The sequence below is a fragment of the Oxyura jamaicensis genome, chromosome 26 (assembly GCF_011077185.1).
Source record: "Oxyura jamaicensis isolate SHBP4307 breed ruddy duck chromosome 26, BPBGC_Ojam_1.0, whole genome shotgun sequence".
Classification (NCBI taxonomy): Eukaryota; Metazoa; Chordata; class Aves; order Anseriformes; family Anatidae; genus Oxyura; species Oxyura jamaicensis.
The window spans coordinates 4,753,920-4,771,113 of NC_048918.1; the positions used below are offsets into that span (position 1 = coordinate 4,753,920).

A 17,194-nucleotide genomic window follows, 5' to 3' on the forward strand; every position below is an offset into this window, starting at 1 on the left:
CGCAGGGCGCATGCGCCGCCAACCCCGCGCTGCGTCTCCTGAGGCAGAGGCGCGGAGCGGGCGCTGCCGGGGCTGCGGGCATGGGGACGGTGTCGGCGTCCGGCCCGGCCGGCCTCGGGCTGCTGCTGGTGGCCGTGGTGCTCGGCGAGGCGCGGGCGGAGGGTGAGGAACGGGCGCTTTCTCCCTCAGCCTTCTCTGTGAGACGCCGTGGAAGGGGAGCGGCCTCGCTGCGGGGCTGAGGGGAACTGGGGGGGGGGGACCTGAGGGGAACCGAGGGGGACCTGAGGGGAACCGCGGGGGCGCTGAGGGAAACGGGGGGAGCCCCGGGGGGATCCCGGGGATCGTTCCTCGCCTCTCCCCGCGGCCTCACAGGGCGAGGGGAGCTGAGGGGAGGGACGGCCACAGGGCTGGGGGCGGCGGGGGGCGAGCCCGGGCCGTGAAACGCAGCGTGGCCCCCTTGGTGCCGGTGGGTGCTGGCTCAGCCCCTGAGCTGGGGGTTACCTTACGGGGGGGCGGTGGTTTTATTGTTGAACGTTATTTTGTAGCTCGGTGGGTAAGTACAATAGAGCACAAAGGTTTTTGTCCGAGGCGCTGCGGGCCTGGGCTGCGGCAGCGGCCTTTTGTCTTGGGGAAGGAGAGCTGCCACCCTTGTGCTTTCCGCCCCTTTGGTTTCCCCACAGCAACGCACGCGGGTGTTCTGCACGCGGGTGTTCTGCTCCCCGTGAGCACGCAGGGGGTTAAGTCGCCTATCTAACCGCAAGAATGAGGCAAGCACAAAGAATAGCCACTAGGAAGCAATGCGTTGCCTAGGTAGAGTGCTAAAGAGCAACCCGAGCAAACAAATGGTGGATTAACCAGTGCTACTGTGGAGTTGGGCATTGGATGTGCTCTAAATACAAATTGAAAACCTGAAATCTAAATAAATAAATAGCTCTGGCTTTTAAGAACGTTGTCGCTTTCATTTATTGATGCATCCTTAAAACCTACCATACTAGCCTGCCCTCAGCACGTCTCTCTTGTTGATAAATCAGTGTGTTGCTTTTTCTTCCCTTGTATTCTGACAGAGGGGTGTATGCCTCCAGAAAGACTGCAGTACGCAGAGCTCACGGAGAGTTTCAGCACAATGCAGAGCTTTCCCGTTGGAACCACAGTGACGTACGTCTGTCGCCCCGGGTATATGAGAATCCCTGGGAAGTCGTTAACTCGAACGTGTGGTGAAGACTTAAGGTGGTCGCAAACAGAGAAGTTCTGTGCAGGTGACATGTGCATGAACTCTTGCTTTTTCTCTTTGTTACTTGACAATTTCAGTTGTTTTCAAGTGAATTAATATTCTATACAATTTTAAATGAAGCTTGAAAAATACTAGTGGTTTTAAGGACAGCATACGACAAAGACTTAGTCATTATATACAACTACGAAGATGTAGATTTATCTTTTTTTTTTTTTTTTTTTTCCCCAGCGAAAAAATGTACTCATCCAGGAGAATTAGAAAATGGTATTGTTCATGTGACAGACCTTACGTTTGGTTCAAAAGCTACTTTTTCTTGTCACACAGGGTAAGTGTTTTGGTGAAGTTTTCATCTCTCTTTTTTTTCCTCTTTAGACCAGGATTGAACCAGAACCAAACTTTCTTATGTAGGTTTCATTCCAATTCTGACTTGAAATATCTCTTGAATTACACCTGGGGCAGATAAAATCTCAGCTAAATTTAATTCCCTGGCTTTACTTGCTGTTTGCATCAACCGAGGCTTAAGGTTTTTAATGAAAACTACAGTGTTAACCACTAACAACCTTTCCTGTAGCACAGGGAGCAAACACACATTCATTGTGCTTTATTATATTGAATAACAACCCACCTGTCTGCATATAGCAAATAAACTCAAAAGTAGTAACATCTTGCGAGGATTTTTTCTTCCTTTCCTTTTACAGTTTATTTCTTTAGCATTAGTAACTTGAAGGTATTGGTTTAGTACTAGAGGGTACCTGGAAAGGTTTCCATCCATTTCTTTAGTGACATCTCATTTGCTTCTCTCTCTCTTTCAAAGTTGAGACTGTTAGCAAAATAGAATCTTTTAAGATACCATGTTCGTTACAACAAAAGTGTGGTATGTCATGTTCTCAGAGTCAGAATTACAGAACTATGTAAGCAAAGTTTCTAGCTGCTTCCTTGAGAAATAAGAGTTCTCTTACATTTTTACTTCTTTTAAATGTTTTTACCTGTCTAGGTTCAGAATACGTGGAAGTAGTGAAATTACCTGTGTAGTTAAGAATAAAGCTGTTGACTGGGATGGAGTTGTTCCTTTCTGTGAACGTAAGTAAATTATGACCATATTTATGTTTGCATTCAGATGGTGATAGCTTATTTTAAAGCACCTGTGCAGTATACCTTCCAGTGTAAGAAACGATGGTAAAATAGACGATCAAGGTAACAAAATTCTATCAGCTAAAATGTATGATTTATTTCTAGGAGTTCCTTGTGAACCACCACCAAGTATAGCCAACGGGTACTACACGGAAGCAGCTGAGTATGTTTATCAGACAACAGTAACCTATAAGTGCAATGACGCACCGAAAGGCGAAGATCCCTACTCGCTGGTTGGTACACCTTCTATCTTCTGCACGCTTGATGGAGACTTAAACGGAGTTTGGAGTGGACCACCTCCACAATGTAAAGGTTGTTAGCTTTAAAATAAATTTCTTTATTATAGCCTGTCTGACTCCAAAGCTTCGATATCTAACCTTTTTTTGGAATTGAGTGAGGAGGCGAATGGTTTTTCTTACAGAAAAGGAGAAATTTTCATCTGCTGCTGCTATAAATTGATGTAGCTCCAATGTAGATCAGATAAACTACATTGTGGATATTGATAGATTGATTATGACACAGAATGGCTTAGAACTTAAGACAAAACTTTTTTTTTTAAAAAAAAAAAAGGAAAACCCATCAGTTTGTATGCAATTGGTAGAAGTGACAAGGATAAAGTGAAGGAACTCAGACCATAAAGCCTGAGTATCTGCTAAAAGAATGTGTAAAGAGCAAGAATGTGAAAGCTAGGTTAGGACTAGCTGCGACTTGTAAAGATACTGTTAACATATGTTTCAGAGTGGCTTTCCTCTTTCATATTTCAGTGGTCAAATGTGAAAATCCAAAAGTTCAAAATGGAAAAAAAGTAACTGGATTTGGACCTCTCTATAGCTACGGGCACTCGGTTACGTTTGAATGTGATCCAGGCTATTTCATGGTCGGACAGGATGTAATCACCTGCCAAGAAACTAACACCTGGTATCCGCCAAAACCAACTTGTGAAAAAAGTAAGTCTTTACATAGCAACCCAACTTTTCTTGTAAGTTGAGAATGTTGTAAGTCTTAGCTAAAATCTCAAGTCGTTATGCTGTAGTTGGGAATTATAAGCTAAGGAAGCTGAGCCTTCTCTGTGGATGCTGTTTTAGGTGTTCGCATGGTTCTTACCAGTTTTTGGGCGAGAATGAGTTGAGTTGCAGATTTGTGTATAGAAGTTGCAGCATGGGCATACCTATGATGCTGCCACATAGTTACAACATCATGCTATTTGTTCAAGTGATTTCATACAGAAATACAGGAAGAGGTGTGTTTCTGAATCATGGTGGAAAATACGAGGGTTATGCACAATGAGGGAGTTCATAAAATCCTCTAGAGTAATCAAAATCATCACGTCTGAATGTGTTCTCTCACCCAGCTCTTCAAGTCTTGCTTTCCAGGCACCTTGTATGGTGTGCAGTATGTTGTTAGATTTTTGACAGGCAATTATTTTTAGGACTCATTTGCATGGGACGTGGCAGAGGATTTTCTACAACCTTGCTCCTTCCTCTGTGCTAGAGGGAGGGGGAATGTTGCCACAGAGTACAGTGAGAGGATTTCCTACATGTATATTCTAGTAATGAGCTCTCAAGAACGAGAACCACTTTGGCAAAGGGTGTGCTTGAGTGTTGTATAATGAGTCTGACAAGGCATCTGGGAATGATTCTTATGAAAATAATTAACAAATACGGATTTCTCAGCTACTATATCATGATCATACTACCCTAACAAATACGTACAGTGATGTTTCTTTTTAAGTCTTCCAAAGGAAAAATTGGCATTTAAAATTTGTGAAGGTATGCTAGAAGCTTTAACAATCCAGGTATACTAAGTTATTTTTCTCATACAAAGGCAGTTTATATATACTGAGTGAGTTAATGAATTATAAAACATTTAAAGTGTGTTATCACTATGCTTTTAAATTTCAGTACTAGCTACTGTGTGTATTTCAGTATTAGTTACTAATTAATATTTGTATTAGTTACTGAGGATAAATGTGGTGCCCCGAAGATCTCGCATGGAGAAGTGATTCCGCTGCAATCTGAATACAGAAGTGGAGAGTCTGTTCGGTTAAGGTGCAATCCTCACTGTGCTTTTCCTGATGATGCTGTAGAGATCACAGTAACGTGTCAAGGACAAAATACATGGAGCTCTGAACAAAACTGTGCATGTGAGTAGAATTCATAATTAGTAAAATCAAGGATATACAAGTTCCAAGTGTCCGATGTAACAGTGTGCAGCCCCTGAAAGTCAGGTACCTGTCAGCACGCCCAGCTGGGTTCTGCTCATAGGTGGTGAGTGTCCTGGGCTGTGATCAGAGCAGGTGAGGAGAGTTCTGTGCCTACTTGGAGTCCTACTTTAGTCTTAGCTTTGTGTACAGAAATTAAGAAAATTCAAAAGCCTGTTTGAAAGGTCTGTACCGGGAGTATTTTCTGAAGATTCTTCCTTTGATGACAGACTTTATGCTCATTTCACTCTGCATCATGTGATCACTCATAGTATAAACAGAGAGGTTATTACTTGGATGCAGCAGTTTGTCCTGATGGGACTGGGATGTGTGTTAATGTGTCTGAAGCATGTCCATTACCAAAAGTATCTGCAGCTTCTAGGAAGCAGGCAGCCTTTCCATATAAAATATCTTGAGGATTGACTGAGCTTCTTATATTTACACAAGTGTAGGGGCTTATTGTTGGCAACATCATTGATCTGTTTCATGTACCAGCTCTGTTCTTGATTTTTTTTTCTTTTCAGGTAAGCCTGTACATTCTGATTCCTCTCCAGTCATTAGTCATGGTAGAGTAATTTATGGACAAAAACCTGAGTATGCTGTAGGGGATTCTATTACAATTGAATGTTACGCAGGCTACACGTTACATGGTACAGATCGTATTGTGTATATGGGAGAAGGCAAATGGAGTCCTGGAGTCCCAGCTTGCCACTTAAGTAAGTATGACCTGCAAGAGTTTCTCATAGAGTACAAGTATATGTAACAGAAAACTTACTTCTTGTGAACGTACTTTTATATTCAGGAGAAGTCATTTAATGCAAACTTCCATCTTTATTTTGACATAAGAAAACGAGGTTTTGGTAAAAGTCCATTCAAGAATAGGAATATTTTAAAATAAATAGAAGTTGCCATGTAAACAGACCTGCTGCAAGGCTTGTCTTGGCAAAAACGCTCAACCTGTTTGAAATATCCTAATGAATTTTTGTATAACATACAGCATTTGTGTAAGATCTTCAACAAGATGTGTTCCTCATAACGCTTGTTTGTTTTGGTTTTAGGTGCCTATGTTATCGCCATCATCTGTGGTAAGTATCGTATAAAACCTCAACAAATACATGATGTGAATTTTATTTTTTATGTGGAATTGATGAGAATATTCTCATCTTCACCTGTGACTAGGTTTGGTTATTTTAAAATTACTTTAGTGTTTAAAATTTTAGAAATGTCTACTGAAGTTGCAGAATTCAAGACAAGTTAAGATTACTTAGCAATTACAAATCAGTTTTATGTAAAATGCTTTTTCTTATATGTAATTAGATTTCAAAGGCAGTATTCCACAACTTTGTCACTTTCATAAACTCCTCAACATTTGGGTGTTCTGAAAGTATGAACAGATAAATAACTGCCAGTGAACTGAAGTGCTTACTTCATCTTTCCATCCTTGTGTTTGTTACTCACTTTTCTAAACACATTTTTACAAATGTTTTTTTTTTTTTTTTTTTTTACCACTGATTCCTTATAAACTTTTTCTAGAAAGTAGCATTAGGATGTTGGGACATCTGTTTTAATATTCCTGAACTGGTGGTGTTTTGCCATCTTGTTGATCACTGTTCTTGAGCGGATCTACCTTGAGTCTTGAGTAAAGCATCAAACACATGTGAAATAAGCCATGCAAATTTTAAGTGTTGTAGGAAGAGGGTGTTGTATGGGACTCTGGGTGAAAACAGTGCTAATTTTTGAGGCTGTATTTTTTTGTGACTGTCACTCTAAAGCTTTTTTTTTATTATTTTTTCCTGAAGTGATTACAGTAGTTCTCGTGTTCCTGGCAGCCTTCTGGGTCTATAAGAAATTCTTTTCACAAGGAGGGTGAGTAAGCCTGCTTTTTTTTTTTGTATTTCCAATTGCTGTGACTGAGCAAAAGCAATGCTAACAGATTTAAGTTTCTTGAGCTTTATCTGCCTTTTCTTCTTCAAATGCCTAATGTTTATACATAAGCTTAGCAGCTGATGGGAAGCTAAAGTGCCTAACAACATATTTGACTTTGTTTTTGTATCTGTTATTCAAATAAGCTGCTAATTAACACTTGTGCTATTTTTAGGGAAGGAAAAACTGTGCTTGGGTTTATATTTAACATAGGTACACTTATCAAGAAAGTAATTTTGCATCTGCTCTAAAACATGCCACTTTCTGTTAAAACCAGTAGTAGTATTGGCTTGGGTGGGCTGCACCTGTTTTATTTTCTTGCCTGAATAAGCATCTGGCATACCTAGAGGAGGTCTCCATAGGCTTTAAGAGCCAGAGGGGTTGAAGTGAGCTTGGAAGCCTCGGAGGTGAGCTAAGGGGCGTCCTTGCTTCTACAGAAGATGTATCAATGGTAGCTAGGGGACCTGGACAACCACTGTGTTTTGGATCAGAAACAACTTAAAATAACACGGGCTTAATTACAATGAAAAAAAGCACACAAAATTGACCTAAAAAGGTGGTCCTGTACTGTTTGAAGAAGCAAATAGCTGGCTTTGCAACTGGAATGTATAATGTGTAGATCCACTTCAGTTTTTCCTTCTGCAGCAGCAATGATTGGTATCCCTACATTATAGACTTGTAAAATATCAAATGCATAAATTGTAGTATTCTTTCGTTTTTAGTGAAATGCAGGGCATTTTAAACTTCATCTTCAAAGCATCTAGTTGTTAATGTATGCTTCTTCATAGGGGTTGGCAGGAGATTTAAATGCCTCGCTGCATTGCTTCTTGCAGTGATTTCTTATCTTACCTTCTTTGAAAAAAGTGCTTTCTTGGAGGAATAGTTTGTAACCGGCAAAATACTGAAAATACAGAGCAAGTTAGCACAGTGTTAAAACATGCAGCTCATCAGAACTGACTTAAATTCCAGCAGATTTTGTTAAAAGATTCTTGGGGTGAGATGAAGGAAGGGAGGCTCATAATAAAGCACATCAGAGGAAATATTCCTGCAGTTCATGTTCATAGCAAAGTACACACAGTACTACTTGGGAGAACCCTGAAGCTAGCTGACATCCAGCAAGGTTTTAGCCTTAGTGTCTTCCACGTAGGCCATGTGGTATCTTTACAAGGGCCACGGTGGCCCTGTAAGCACAGTGGCAGAGGCTGTGTACCTGCATGCTGCTAAGTAATGCAGTGCTTTGGAATAATTGCTTTTCACCACCCATGGCTTGGATAATTTGCAACCCGGATAGTCCAAGGGGGAGTTAAGAGTATTAGGGCAGCACTTTGTGTTCTTCATGTGTGGAGAGACTTCTCAGTGTGCAGGAAGAAGAAGGGATCATCCAAAATGAAAGGATGTTGCATTGAAAATCCCACGACCTGAAACATCTTACGATACCTAGTGCTTTCCTTAAGCTTCATCGCTGTGAGCATCTGACTATTAAATCGCATTCTTGTCTGAAAGCCCAACCTGACCTTCTTTTACTAAGGCCTAGATCTCACTATTTAGTTTTCTGGATTCCTGACGTAATCGAGCCTTTCTGACCCATTGTGCTTCTAGTACCTCATACTTTGTCTTCAAACTACAGCACAAATCTTTTCTCACCCTCTGTTGCTTGTATGTCCAGTCTGTCAGTTTTATAGGATATATTCAATTAGACCTTTTTCCCCTTCTGCTGTTCAGCTCGTATACAGTTGATGAGAATTGCAAGGAAACATGTATTTTAAAAACTAATGTGCCAGCTGAGATGGAAGAAACTGCACAAATGAATTAAGTGAATCTTAAAAGGTATATCCTTTCCGTTTCATTTGGACATCTGCGTTAAGCTTAAGTGTCTTTTTTTACAGTTTCCTCAATTTCAGGGGACGCATGGAATCCGGTACACCTCAGTTTCCTATAGGGAAGGTTATAATAATTGTTCTCTCATTTTGTGAGAACATGGTGTGTTACCAGAAGAACTGTCATCTGGTGCCATAAGTGGTAGCTTCCAGTGATCATGCATCACAAATCTTAATTTTGGGTTGTCTTCAAAGAACGAGTAACATTTTCCTGTCTGGTAGGAGGCCGTGTACGGACTCAGTGGAACGTTGTGCCTGTTTCGGTAGTGTGAAATGGGCTACAACAGTGCATTACTTCTGGTGACTAATAGTATAATTCCCTATAATTAGACGTCTGTTGGAACTGGAAGCCACCTTTACCTAAGCACGTGGACACTGGAATTATAAAGATAGTGTGCATCCCTTCAGAGGAAACCAGATTACGTGCTTTTCAGAACTAGTGATTCGTACATCTGCATTTCAGCTTTCTTTAAAAAAAAATGCAAACCATCTTTTTAGACCTTTTATAAAAAAGTAATTCCTTTTTCAAATTTAGAGTTCTGTGGGCCTGAAAAGTGCCAAAGTATAGTTGCTTGTTTGGAATCGAGTTTTCTCTCATGTTTTAAACTAGTATTAGTCCAGTAGTCAGGTGCATTTGATGATGGTTGGACTTGCACTTGTCTAGAGTCCAAATTAGTTCTTTTAAAAATCTGACTCTTTAAACCTCGTTACAGTAGGACAAGTTTAAGACAAGGGAGATTAATTTGAGTGTTAATTAATTATTGGCATTTTGTCATTGCTGTATTAATGGCTAGAATTTGCACTGCACGTGGTTTTATAAACTTGTGTCTTCATGTTGATTTTTTCCATTGCACAAAGTCTGAGAAGGTGACGATTGAAAAAGTGTCTCTTAATGTGAAGGTCTTCTCAAACGAATGGCCTTTTTAATTAATTTTCTAAAGACCAAGTGACTTTTGAGTATTTGTCATAAGTTTGAGATGGCACACACAAATAAATACTATATTTATCTATGAAATAAGATGTACATAATAGAGATTAGTTTTCTGGGTTAGTCGGCCTTATTTTTGTAGAGAGAAAAAAGGAATCAAGAGTTCTTATTTCCATCTTCCCGTTTGTTCACAGCAATAGGAGAAATTAATGTTCTGACATAGCAGCTGGTATGTGTACACACTGTTAGCTCCCACATTTTTCTTCCTGTATCTACAACTCCTTGGAGACCTCAAGCAATAGTGCAGAGGTTTGTTGCCTTTGGTTGGGTTTTGTTGTTTTTTTTTTCTGTAAACGAAGAGATGAGTTGCTCAGTAATGTGAAGATACATGCATATGGGTATAACTAGTTGTGGATGTGACTGTAAATTTTAATCCTCGTGTTTAAATATTGTACATTTGCTGTTAGCAGGCTACAGAGTCAAAATTCTCACTAATACTTGGCTTCTGGTTATGAAATACATACTAACCATCGTACTGTGCATAAAATAATATAAGGGCTGCATATGACACAGCTTCCAAATGAGTTAGGAATCCTGTACCTGTTCTAAGTTCCTGGTAATACTTGGGCATGGTCTCTTCATCGCTTGAAATGATCCATTTGGATCAAATGCTTTTCTAGCCTTCAGGTCATTCTTAGCAGTCTAGTGGCTGAAACTGAAGCAAAAATCTCATAGTTTGTTAGTTGCTTGGTACAAAGAGGAGAAATGACTTAGTTTCATGACTTTACATACCGATTTAATAAAACTAAGGCTGTGCTTTCAGAATAAATGTAAGAACTATTTAAATGTAAACTCTCTGATTTGCCTTGTTTTTTTGTTTGTAGGAAGAGTGACAGCACTCCATGTACTGCCAAATATACGAGCTGTAAATCATGAATGACCCTTTCTGAGGGTGGGAGGGGAACTTGCAGTTGAATGTGCCTGTCAGAAACGGAAAATGAGTGCATTAACTTCCTGTAGATAAATCTCCCTTGTACTGTGTTTTATACTACTGATTAACTGTAGTATGAGATCGTTAATAGGATTAAAAAAAAAATCAGAATATCCATCCTTGCTGTCCTTTGTGGGTCGCTCGTATCATCTTTTCTGTGCATGTGAAATGGACTTAAAGGCACTTCGTGTAGCATGCACCAGTGTCTGTGTCGGCGGGAGTACTGCGAGCAGGACTGTCACAGTACCGGCTGCTGCTGCCTGCTGCCTTCAGTGCTCCTCTTTCCGTACGGAAGACTATGCAATGTTAGTTCTGCTCACTAAAATTCTCGTGTGCTTCTCATTCATTTTCACAGTCGAGGGGTTATAAATGATGCTTATTGTATTCTGAAATGTTTTAATTATTTCCTTAAGAGATAAGTACCACTTAAGGCTGTGTCCGTTTGAAATGATCACAGTTTAGATCTTGTATATGCTATTTTTTTGTTTGCCCAAGTTGGTTTCTGTATATATAATGAATTAAAATGTGCCTTTGAATCGGTTTTATAGCTTTTCTATTGCCTTTAAGAAGGAAAAAAGCCATATGTATTCCTGGCTCCTTGGCTTAGTCCCAGAAACACCATAATGGACTTATTGCAATGGAAAACTGAAAGAAACTTGAATTCCATAGCACAGCATCCCCCTGGTTTTGAACTCGTTGGCCTGTTGACAGAAGGTGCCTAACTATAAATGGCTTTGAAATCTGGTAGCCATCCTCTAAGATCTGGGATGCTTGATTTTTATTTATTTGTTTTTTTTGAGCGTTGATGTCTGTTTCTGAGATGATTATGCTGCTTGTTAGGATAGAAAGGGTGCTGGATGGGTTTAGCTTCCTTGTTTTTTTTTTTTTAATTATTTGAAATGATGTATTCCACATACAGCATTTCAAGTCTCTGTACACAGACTACTATGCTAGGTTGAGCTCTGTAACGCAGGTGGGGTGGGTATCTGTTGAGACATGAGCCTGTCCCTGTCTGGCTCCCTTCCCTGTTCATGGTAAGGGAAGACCGAGCCACCTTAGTTGCAGGAGTGAAGGAACAGCTATGCTGGTGATGTGGGAAGACGTGGTCTGTCTTCAGGTAGCCAGCCATGCTATGAAAGGTTTTGGTTGAGATGGTGACTCCAGGAGCTCCCATCACAGAATTCGCCTTGAACTGAGGCTCAGACTTGCACTGATAGCTGTTGCTTTAAATGCCTACTAGCTATTTCTGATCATTATTAAAACCAAAAGCTCAATTAGGGCAGGGTTTGGCTTTGTGAATCTCCAAGTTTGCTGTCAGCACAGAGGCAGCTTGTAAGAACCAGTTTTCCCAGAAAAAAAAAACAAATTGCCTCACTTCAGATGGCCAAGGCAGCATTTAAACTGTTCTCATCTGTGGTAGATTGGCACTGCTGTCCCCGGTGGTGAACAGATTGTCTCAACATCATCAAACTATTTAGGGTTTCTTAGGCACGTTGGGACAATCCCAGCAGTTGTATTGTTAGAGTTCGTAACAGTGTCAGGTTATTTAAAGAGGGCTTTTGGCTGCACTTGTTGTTTGTAGTCGTTTGAATAGCTGATACCTAGCTTGATAATTGTAATTAATGTTATAATATATTGGGAGTGGAGCGTGTCGGTCGTTAGCCAGCTTGTGTGTGGCATCTCTAATATTAAAATCTGCTGAAACACACTTATCGCTAAAGTGAAATAACTGTAAAAGGTGGCTTTATTTTTATATTTTCCCCAATGTAAAGACTAGTGATGGTTTGTAATATTGCAAATAAAAAAATGTATTTTTAGCCGTGTTTGTCTTTCATTCATCATGTGGTACATAGCTGCTTTCCATTTTTCTAGAAGATAATTTTTCATGTACCAAACTTGCATTAGGTGGGAACTGTTGAGATCGAAGTTTGCCCTTTGTGTGGAAAACTACTTAAAACACCGGGATGCATAGTGTAGAGAACGCACGTTAATTTCCTGAGCAGTCTGTGGTCTTTGATTGTCTTTTGGAAGAGCAGAGGGTTTCCTAGAACCTCCAAAACCTAAGTGTTCACTCATGAACATCAATTCTTACCAAACTTGGAGAAGAGGCAGCTTATCGTGTGCTTGTTCTGATGGACCCCTATGCCAGGAGCAAAGCCCATGGAGTGCCCTGGCACTTTTGTCCAGGGAGTGACAGCTGTAATCTTCAGGGAAATACTGCTTGGGCGTTTTAAAGTAAAATGTTAAGTAGAATGTGATTATTTCTCATTTTAGGAGGTTCACACTTGAACTTAATTTTCTTTGCAAAGAAATGTGTAGCCAGCTGCCTTGTAAAGGCATAAACATTCAGAGGATGGACTAGAAAAATAATATGCCGTATCTTTTAATTTGTGGTTCTCAAATTAGTTGATATGGACTGCAAGCGAGGACAGTATATAGACTATACAGCTTTAGAAACCATATATAAAGTTTGGGGATTCCTGTGACCATGGGGAGGAGGATAGGCAGCTACTGGGTAATCTGACATCAGTACTAGAAGTGATTTTGTCCTCATTGTCGTGAATTCTGTACCATTTTCTGAAACGTGAATTGTTTTAGAACCCAACTGGTAACAGCAAGTCACGTTGTGCTGTGAGCACGTGAACTTTGTGCTAACAAACAGGCCGGGTGTAATAAAAATGTTGTGTTGCCATCTACTGGTAAATCCAGCTGGGTGGTGGTGGCTGGTGGGCTTCTCAGAGGTGCTAAAATCAGTGTGAATGCTCGCCTCCGAGCATGGTTCGCGCAGTGTGGTGCGTGTGAAGCTGGGGGCTGACTTGAAGCAACTGGACATTGTCTGGCAGGGAAGCACATAATCTGTCTACCTGAGACAGAGCCCAATACCAAGTAGCACACAAGTTTATTTAAAAGAAAAAAAAAAGTCTGAGTAAATAACAGGTTAAGGCAAACATAGCACAAGGAATATAACTGGTCGCAGGGGCAGGTGGCTGTGCTGTCGCGCAAGGGCCCTGGCTTGCTTGAGTTGAAGAATCTTTGTTAGGTGTTTGAACAGATGCTTCGCTTTCTCTTTAAGCATCCATCCTAGTTGAACGGGATGCTGACTGTCCTCCTTTTGTGCGGGTGGTTCGGCCTGTAGGTGTAACTGCAGGTCAGAGAACAGAAGAGCATAACATCCGTGTTTGTGAAGCACGATCATACTTCGGATGGCATTTATTTATAAGGACTCTGGGGGCGGGGGAATGAAGTTTTCTGTTATTGTTGCTTTTCCCCCTACATCATAACCGATTTCAAATGGTGCTAGACAAAAACTGAGACTCTGAACACCAAGAGAAATCGGTCAGCCTGTGTAAGAGACATTTTCCTGGCTCAGAGAAGAATCCTCTTGTAGATGACAGCTACGCATTCTTTAAAGAAGACTATTCAGTGGTCTGATCAAGTGCTTCATCCACACAGCGACCATCCTTTTGTGTATAGAAGCGTGTTTGTGCAGGGGAGGTCAGGCAAAAATAGTTTAGTGGTTTGGATGCAAAGGTATAGGAGTCTAACAAAACATTACTGGAAGGCAACAACAGTAAACTTTAAAAAACATAGGAAAAGGAGTGGATTCTGTGTGCATCGGCGTCACTTCAGCACGGTTACTGAAGTCACGTCGGGGCTGCTAACCGAGATCAAACTGTCAGAGGGAGTTTCTGTGGTTGCAGAGCAAGTCTCTGGAACCTGTGGAACGATAACGCCGTGACGGTAAGATCCCCAAGCACACAGCCAGAGTACAGTTTGCTCCAAGGAAATTACACGTTGGGATAATGTTTGTACAGTATAGGGAATGCACTCCTTGCGCCTTGACATGCAAGAAGTGCTACGTTGGTTTCCATGCAACCTTCGGATGACTTTACTCTGGACAACTTTAACTCACAGCCATTGTTTATTAAGTAAAATACATTTGAAGGAAGACTTTCCTGTTGTGGCCCTAGCTTGAGAGGGTGCATACAGTGATTGCATGGTGTCTAGAAATCAGATGATGTTACAAAATGGATGGGTGTCGAAAAATTAATGATTGGAAAGCGTGCTGTATAAGGAGTATAGGCTGTCAGTGAAGTTAGCAGCTGCTTGATCTCCTCCCACGCTGTAATTCTTGCTCCTAGAACACTGATTTCAAATGGTGCTAGATACAAAGTGGGAAAATCTAAGCCACCATGTGAAACCAGCTTCCAGAGGAAGACAGATCTTGTGCATGGCTGCAGGTTGAAAGAGCAAATCCTCCATCTCCACCGTACCTAGAGAAAAATTAATGTATTTCATTTTATTAGAAAGTGAGACAGCGAGCTTCAGGATAGTTATTTTATTGACACATTTTTTGGCATCTCGTGAATAGTTGAGGCTGATGTAGGAGCAATGAGATGTGTGATGAAGGAGCCTACTGCTGCGGCAGTGACTGCGATTTCCTTCGCTAGCCAGGTAAAGCGAAGCTCTTAGCAGCTAGTGGCAAAAGAAGTCTGACTGTAATGCAGAGGATGCTACTGGTTTGGGAGGAGGAATAAAAAGTTTTTGTCGTACAGGAGCAATTTTTTGTGCTCCTGAAGTTACGCCCAGGCTATAACCTCCGTGCCATCAGAGGACAGGTAGACAAACAGAAGGTGGGTGCTTTTGTGACAGGGAAAGGAAGTTGATTGTCATGGTGGCACTTTGTCAGCTTTATCCCGTGGCTTTTAATAGCATGCTTTTAATTAGCACGGAGATGCAGATTTTTGTGAGAAGTTCTAAATCCTGTGAGCACAAAATAAGTTTTAATGAAAATAAATTATGTGGAAACAACTTTGAGCTGTGGGCCAGAACGAAGCCTAAAAAGGGAGCAGTTGCAAATATAACTGCAAATGGTTCAACAAAAGTTGCCAGGGAGGTAGGAGAGTGTGAAAATGAGTGGCTGACGGTTATTGGGAAGGGAATAGGTGTGAGCAGCACCGTAGCACAGCGCAGCCGTGGTGGCTAACCTGCAGCAAGTGTGTGGGAGCATATGGCGTGTCTTCAGGCCTGTGAACAACTACACACGTGTAATTCGGGAACTCTCAGACCCTGGGCACCGTGTGTAACCTGTGCCGATGCAGAAGCTGATGCGAAACCGGATGAAGCTGGGCAGAAGCAGAGTTGGGAGTTTTACTTATCGATGCCCTGGGTTCTTGGCAACTCCTTGCATCAGTTTTGTAACCGGATCCAAGAATCTGCTTCAGTGCCTACATCTAATGCACACCCACGGGCAGCAGAGGAAAGCTCAGGGAACAGAGCACGTCCTTCCAAGAAGGGGCGGGGGGAGAACTGCACTAGATTGCTGTCTGGGTATTTACTGGAGTTTCTAAATCCATTAACTAGGGCAGCAGGGTGAAAGATAAGTGGAAAGCAGGTTCCCTCCCCAGTGTTCTTCTTGCTGGCACAGTTATTTATGAGGCATCCTATATTGTCAGCATAAAGATTTACTACTGAAAGGCTGGATGGAGAGTTACTGCTGGCTGGAGGTTAGTTGTGGCACAGATAAAGTACCCCAGCAGCATCCTCTGGAAGCGGACTTGAAGTGAGGGTTGCTTTGTATTTTTTTTTTCTTCTCAGTATTAAGCACGTGCCTTAACAGTAATCAGGAATCTTTAATAAAGTTTTCAAGGAAGTTGCTGGAAATGTCAGTTATGTTTGTGCTGCTGAAAACGCAAGCTGCCCTGGAGGTGCAAGGCCTGGAGAGCCACTGAGTGCCTCTGATGAACTGGGTCTGAGCACCTTCCCCTCCGCCCTCCAGAGCAGAGTAATCTTTCCAGAAATATCGTGCAGCAGTTGAAGACCAATGGCTCATTCATTATTTATAGTTTGATTAAAAACAGATTTCCTTTCAGCATGATTAAGATGATGATGATGCCCCTCCTGCAGGCTACCTGCAGCTCACGCTCCCCTTCCCTCTGAGCAGCCAGAAGGTGTCAGCCCTCGCTGCTGAGCTGCGGATGCACCTTTCACGAGGGGTACAGCCGTGACAGCATATGCTCTTCTTTCCAAACCTACCGGCATGCTGGGGCAGGCAGCATGCAGAAGGAAGGAGAAAAAGAGAGCAGTTCAGGAGCACGTGATAGGCAGTGCTCAACTAGTAATGTGCATGCATGCAAAAAGATAAAAACGCTTGTCTCGAGCATTTGCTGCATGTTGGACATGTACGTGTGGGGACACACGTGTGCAGAGACAGGCACATGCTGTCGGCTACATTTGGCCTTGCCGAAGTGTCCCAGGGTTTCTGATAAGTAATAGCAGAGCAAGTGCAGTCCTATTGCTCTGTTTTTTCTCCTTTTCAGACGCGTTTTAGCAGCAGTACAGTTCTATAGCTTCTTTCTGAGGAGCATCTCAAAGCCTTTCATGGACTTCACGCTGCTTTATACCCTCTAGACAAGTCAAGAAAGGGAAGAAATCCCTGCCTGCCCCATGAAAGGGAACCTCCTCCCTAGCTGCCGACCTTTAATCTAGTCTGCATGAACCAGACAAGCCTAGGTGCTGCAGACCTGATTTTCAGAGCCCTCGGCTTGTACATTAAGGCACTTTCTGGGGCTTCTACAGAAAGCAAAGACCTCTGCCTGACCCTGTGTGCATCATCATTTTTTTCCTCCATTTTGAAAAGCCGGAATGAAACTCGTGGTTCATCGGCCTCCGGTCTCCCCCGGAGGAAACGCTCCCATTTCACATGCAGATCCGAGGCAGAGAGGCTCGATGCATCATCCCCCAGTTGAGGAATGAGTCAGACCAGGGCCAGGTGCAGGACAGAGGGGTGTGACAGTGCAAGTGGTGACCTGTAAGGGGAATTGAAGTGAGTGAACTTCTAAGGTTTCAAAAAAAGCTTCCTCAGCTCGGGGGAGCGTGTAACTGCATCTGTTTGTTGTGCTGCTCTGTTACT

General features: G+C 42.0%; 1 protein-coding gene and 1 long non-coding RNA gene across 7 annotated transcripts in view; one reads left to right on the plus strand and one right to left on the minus strand.

The window, feature by feature from the left end:
- The window catches only part of CD46 (CD46 molecule), a 23,448-nt gene continuing 6,254 nt past the window's right edge, over nucleotides 1–17,194 (plus strand). For 3 of the 5 annotated variants that reach the window (XR_004756205.1, XR_004756207.1, XR_004756206.1), the window contains exons 1-10: nucleotides 1–162; nucleotides 1,065–1,256; nucleotides 1,460–1,556; nucleotides 2,226–2,311; nucleotides 2,468–2,674; nucleotides 3,127–3,309; nucleotides 4,317–4,505; nucleotides 5,087–5,278; nucleotides 5,621–5,647; nucleotides 6,362–6,428. Coding sequence is in view for 2 of the 5 variants with exons in the window: in XM_035347266.1 (XP_035203157.1) it covers nucleotides 81–162; nucleotides 1,065–1,256; nucleotides 1,460–1,556; nucleotides 2,226–2,311; nucleotides 2,468–2,674; nucleotides 3,127–3,309; nucleotides 4,317–4,505; nucleotides 5,087–5,278; nucleotides 5,621–5,647; nucleotides 6,362–6,428; nucleotides 8,208–8,298 (1,413 nt within the window). In the remaining 3 variants the exon portion in view is untranslated. Of the gene's footprint in view, nucleotides 163–1,064; nucleotides 1,257–1,459; nucleotides 1,557–2,225; nucleotides 2,312–2,467; nucleotides 2,675–3,126; nucleotides 3,310–4,316; nucleotides 4,506–5,086; nucleotides 5,279–5,620; nucleotides 5,648–6,361; nucleotides 6,429–8,207; nucleotides 8,313–10,174; nucleotides 10,823–17,194 lie in introns of those variants that run through there. The other 2 variants (XM_035347266.1, XM_035347268.1) reach the window with 2 other exon arrangements.
- Nucleotides 14,185–17,194, minus strand: part of LOC118178590 — a 26,158-nt gene continuing 23,148 nt past the window's right edge. Inside the window, exon 2 of one of the 2 annotated variants that reach the window (XR_004756210.1) lies at nucleotides 14,185–14,555. This is a non-coding gene — a long non-coding RNA (uncharacterized LOC118178590). Of the gene's footprint in view, nucleotides 14,556–14,605; nucleotides 17,091–17,194 lie in introns of those variants that run through there. The other variant, XR_004756211.1, reaches the window with a different exon arrangement.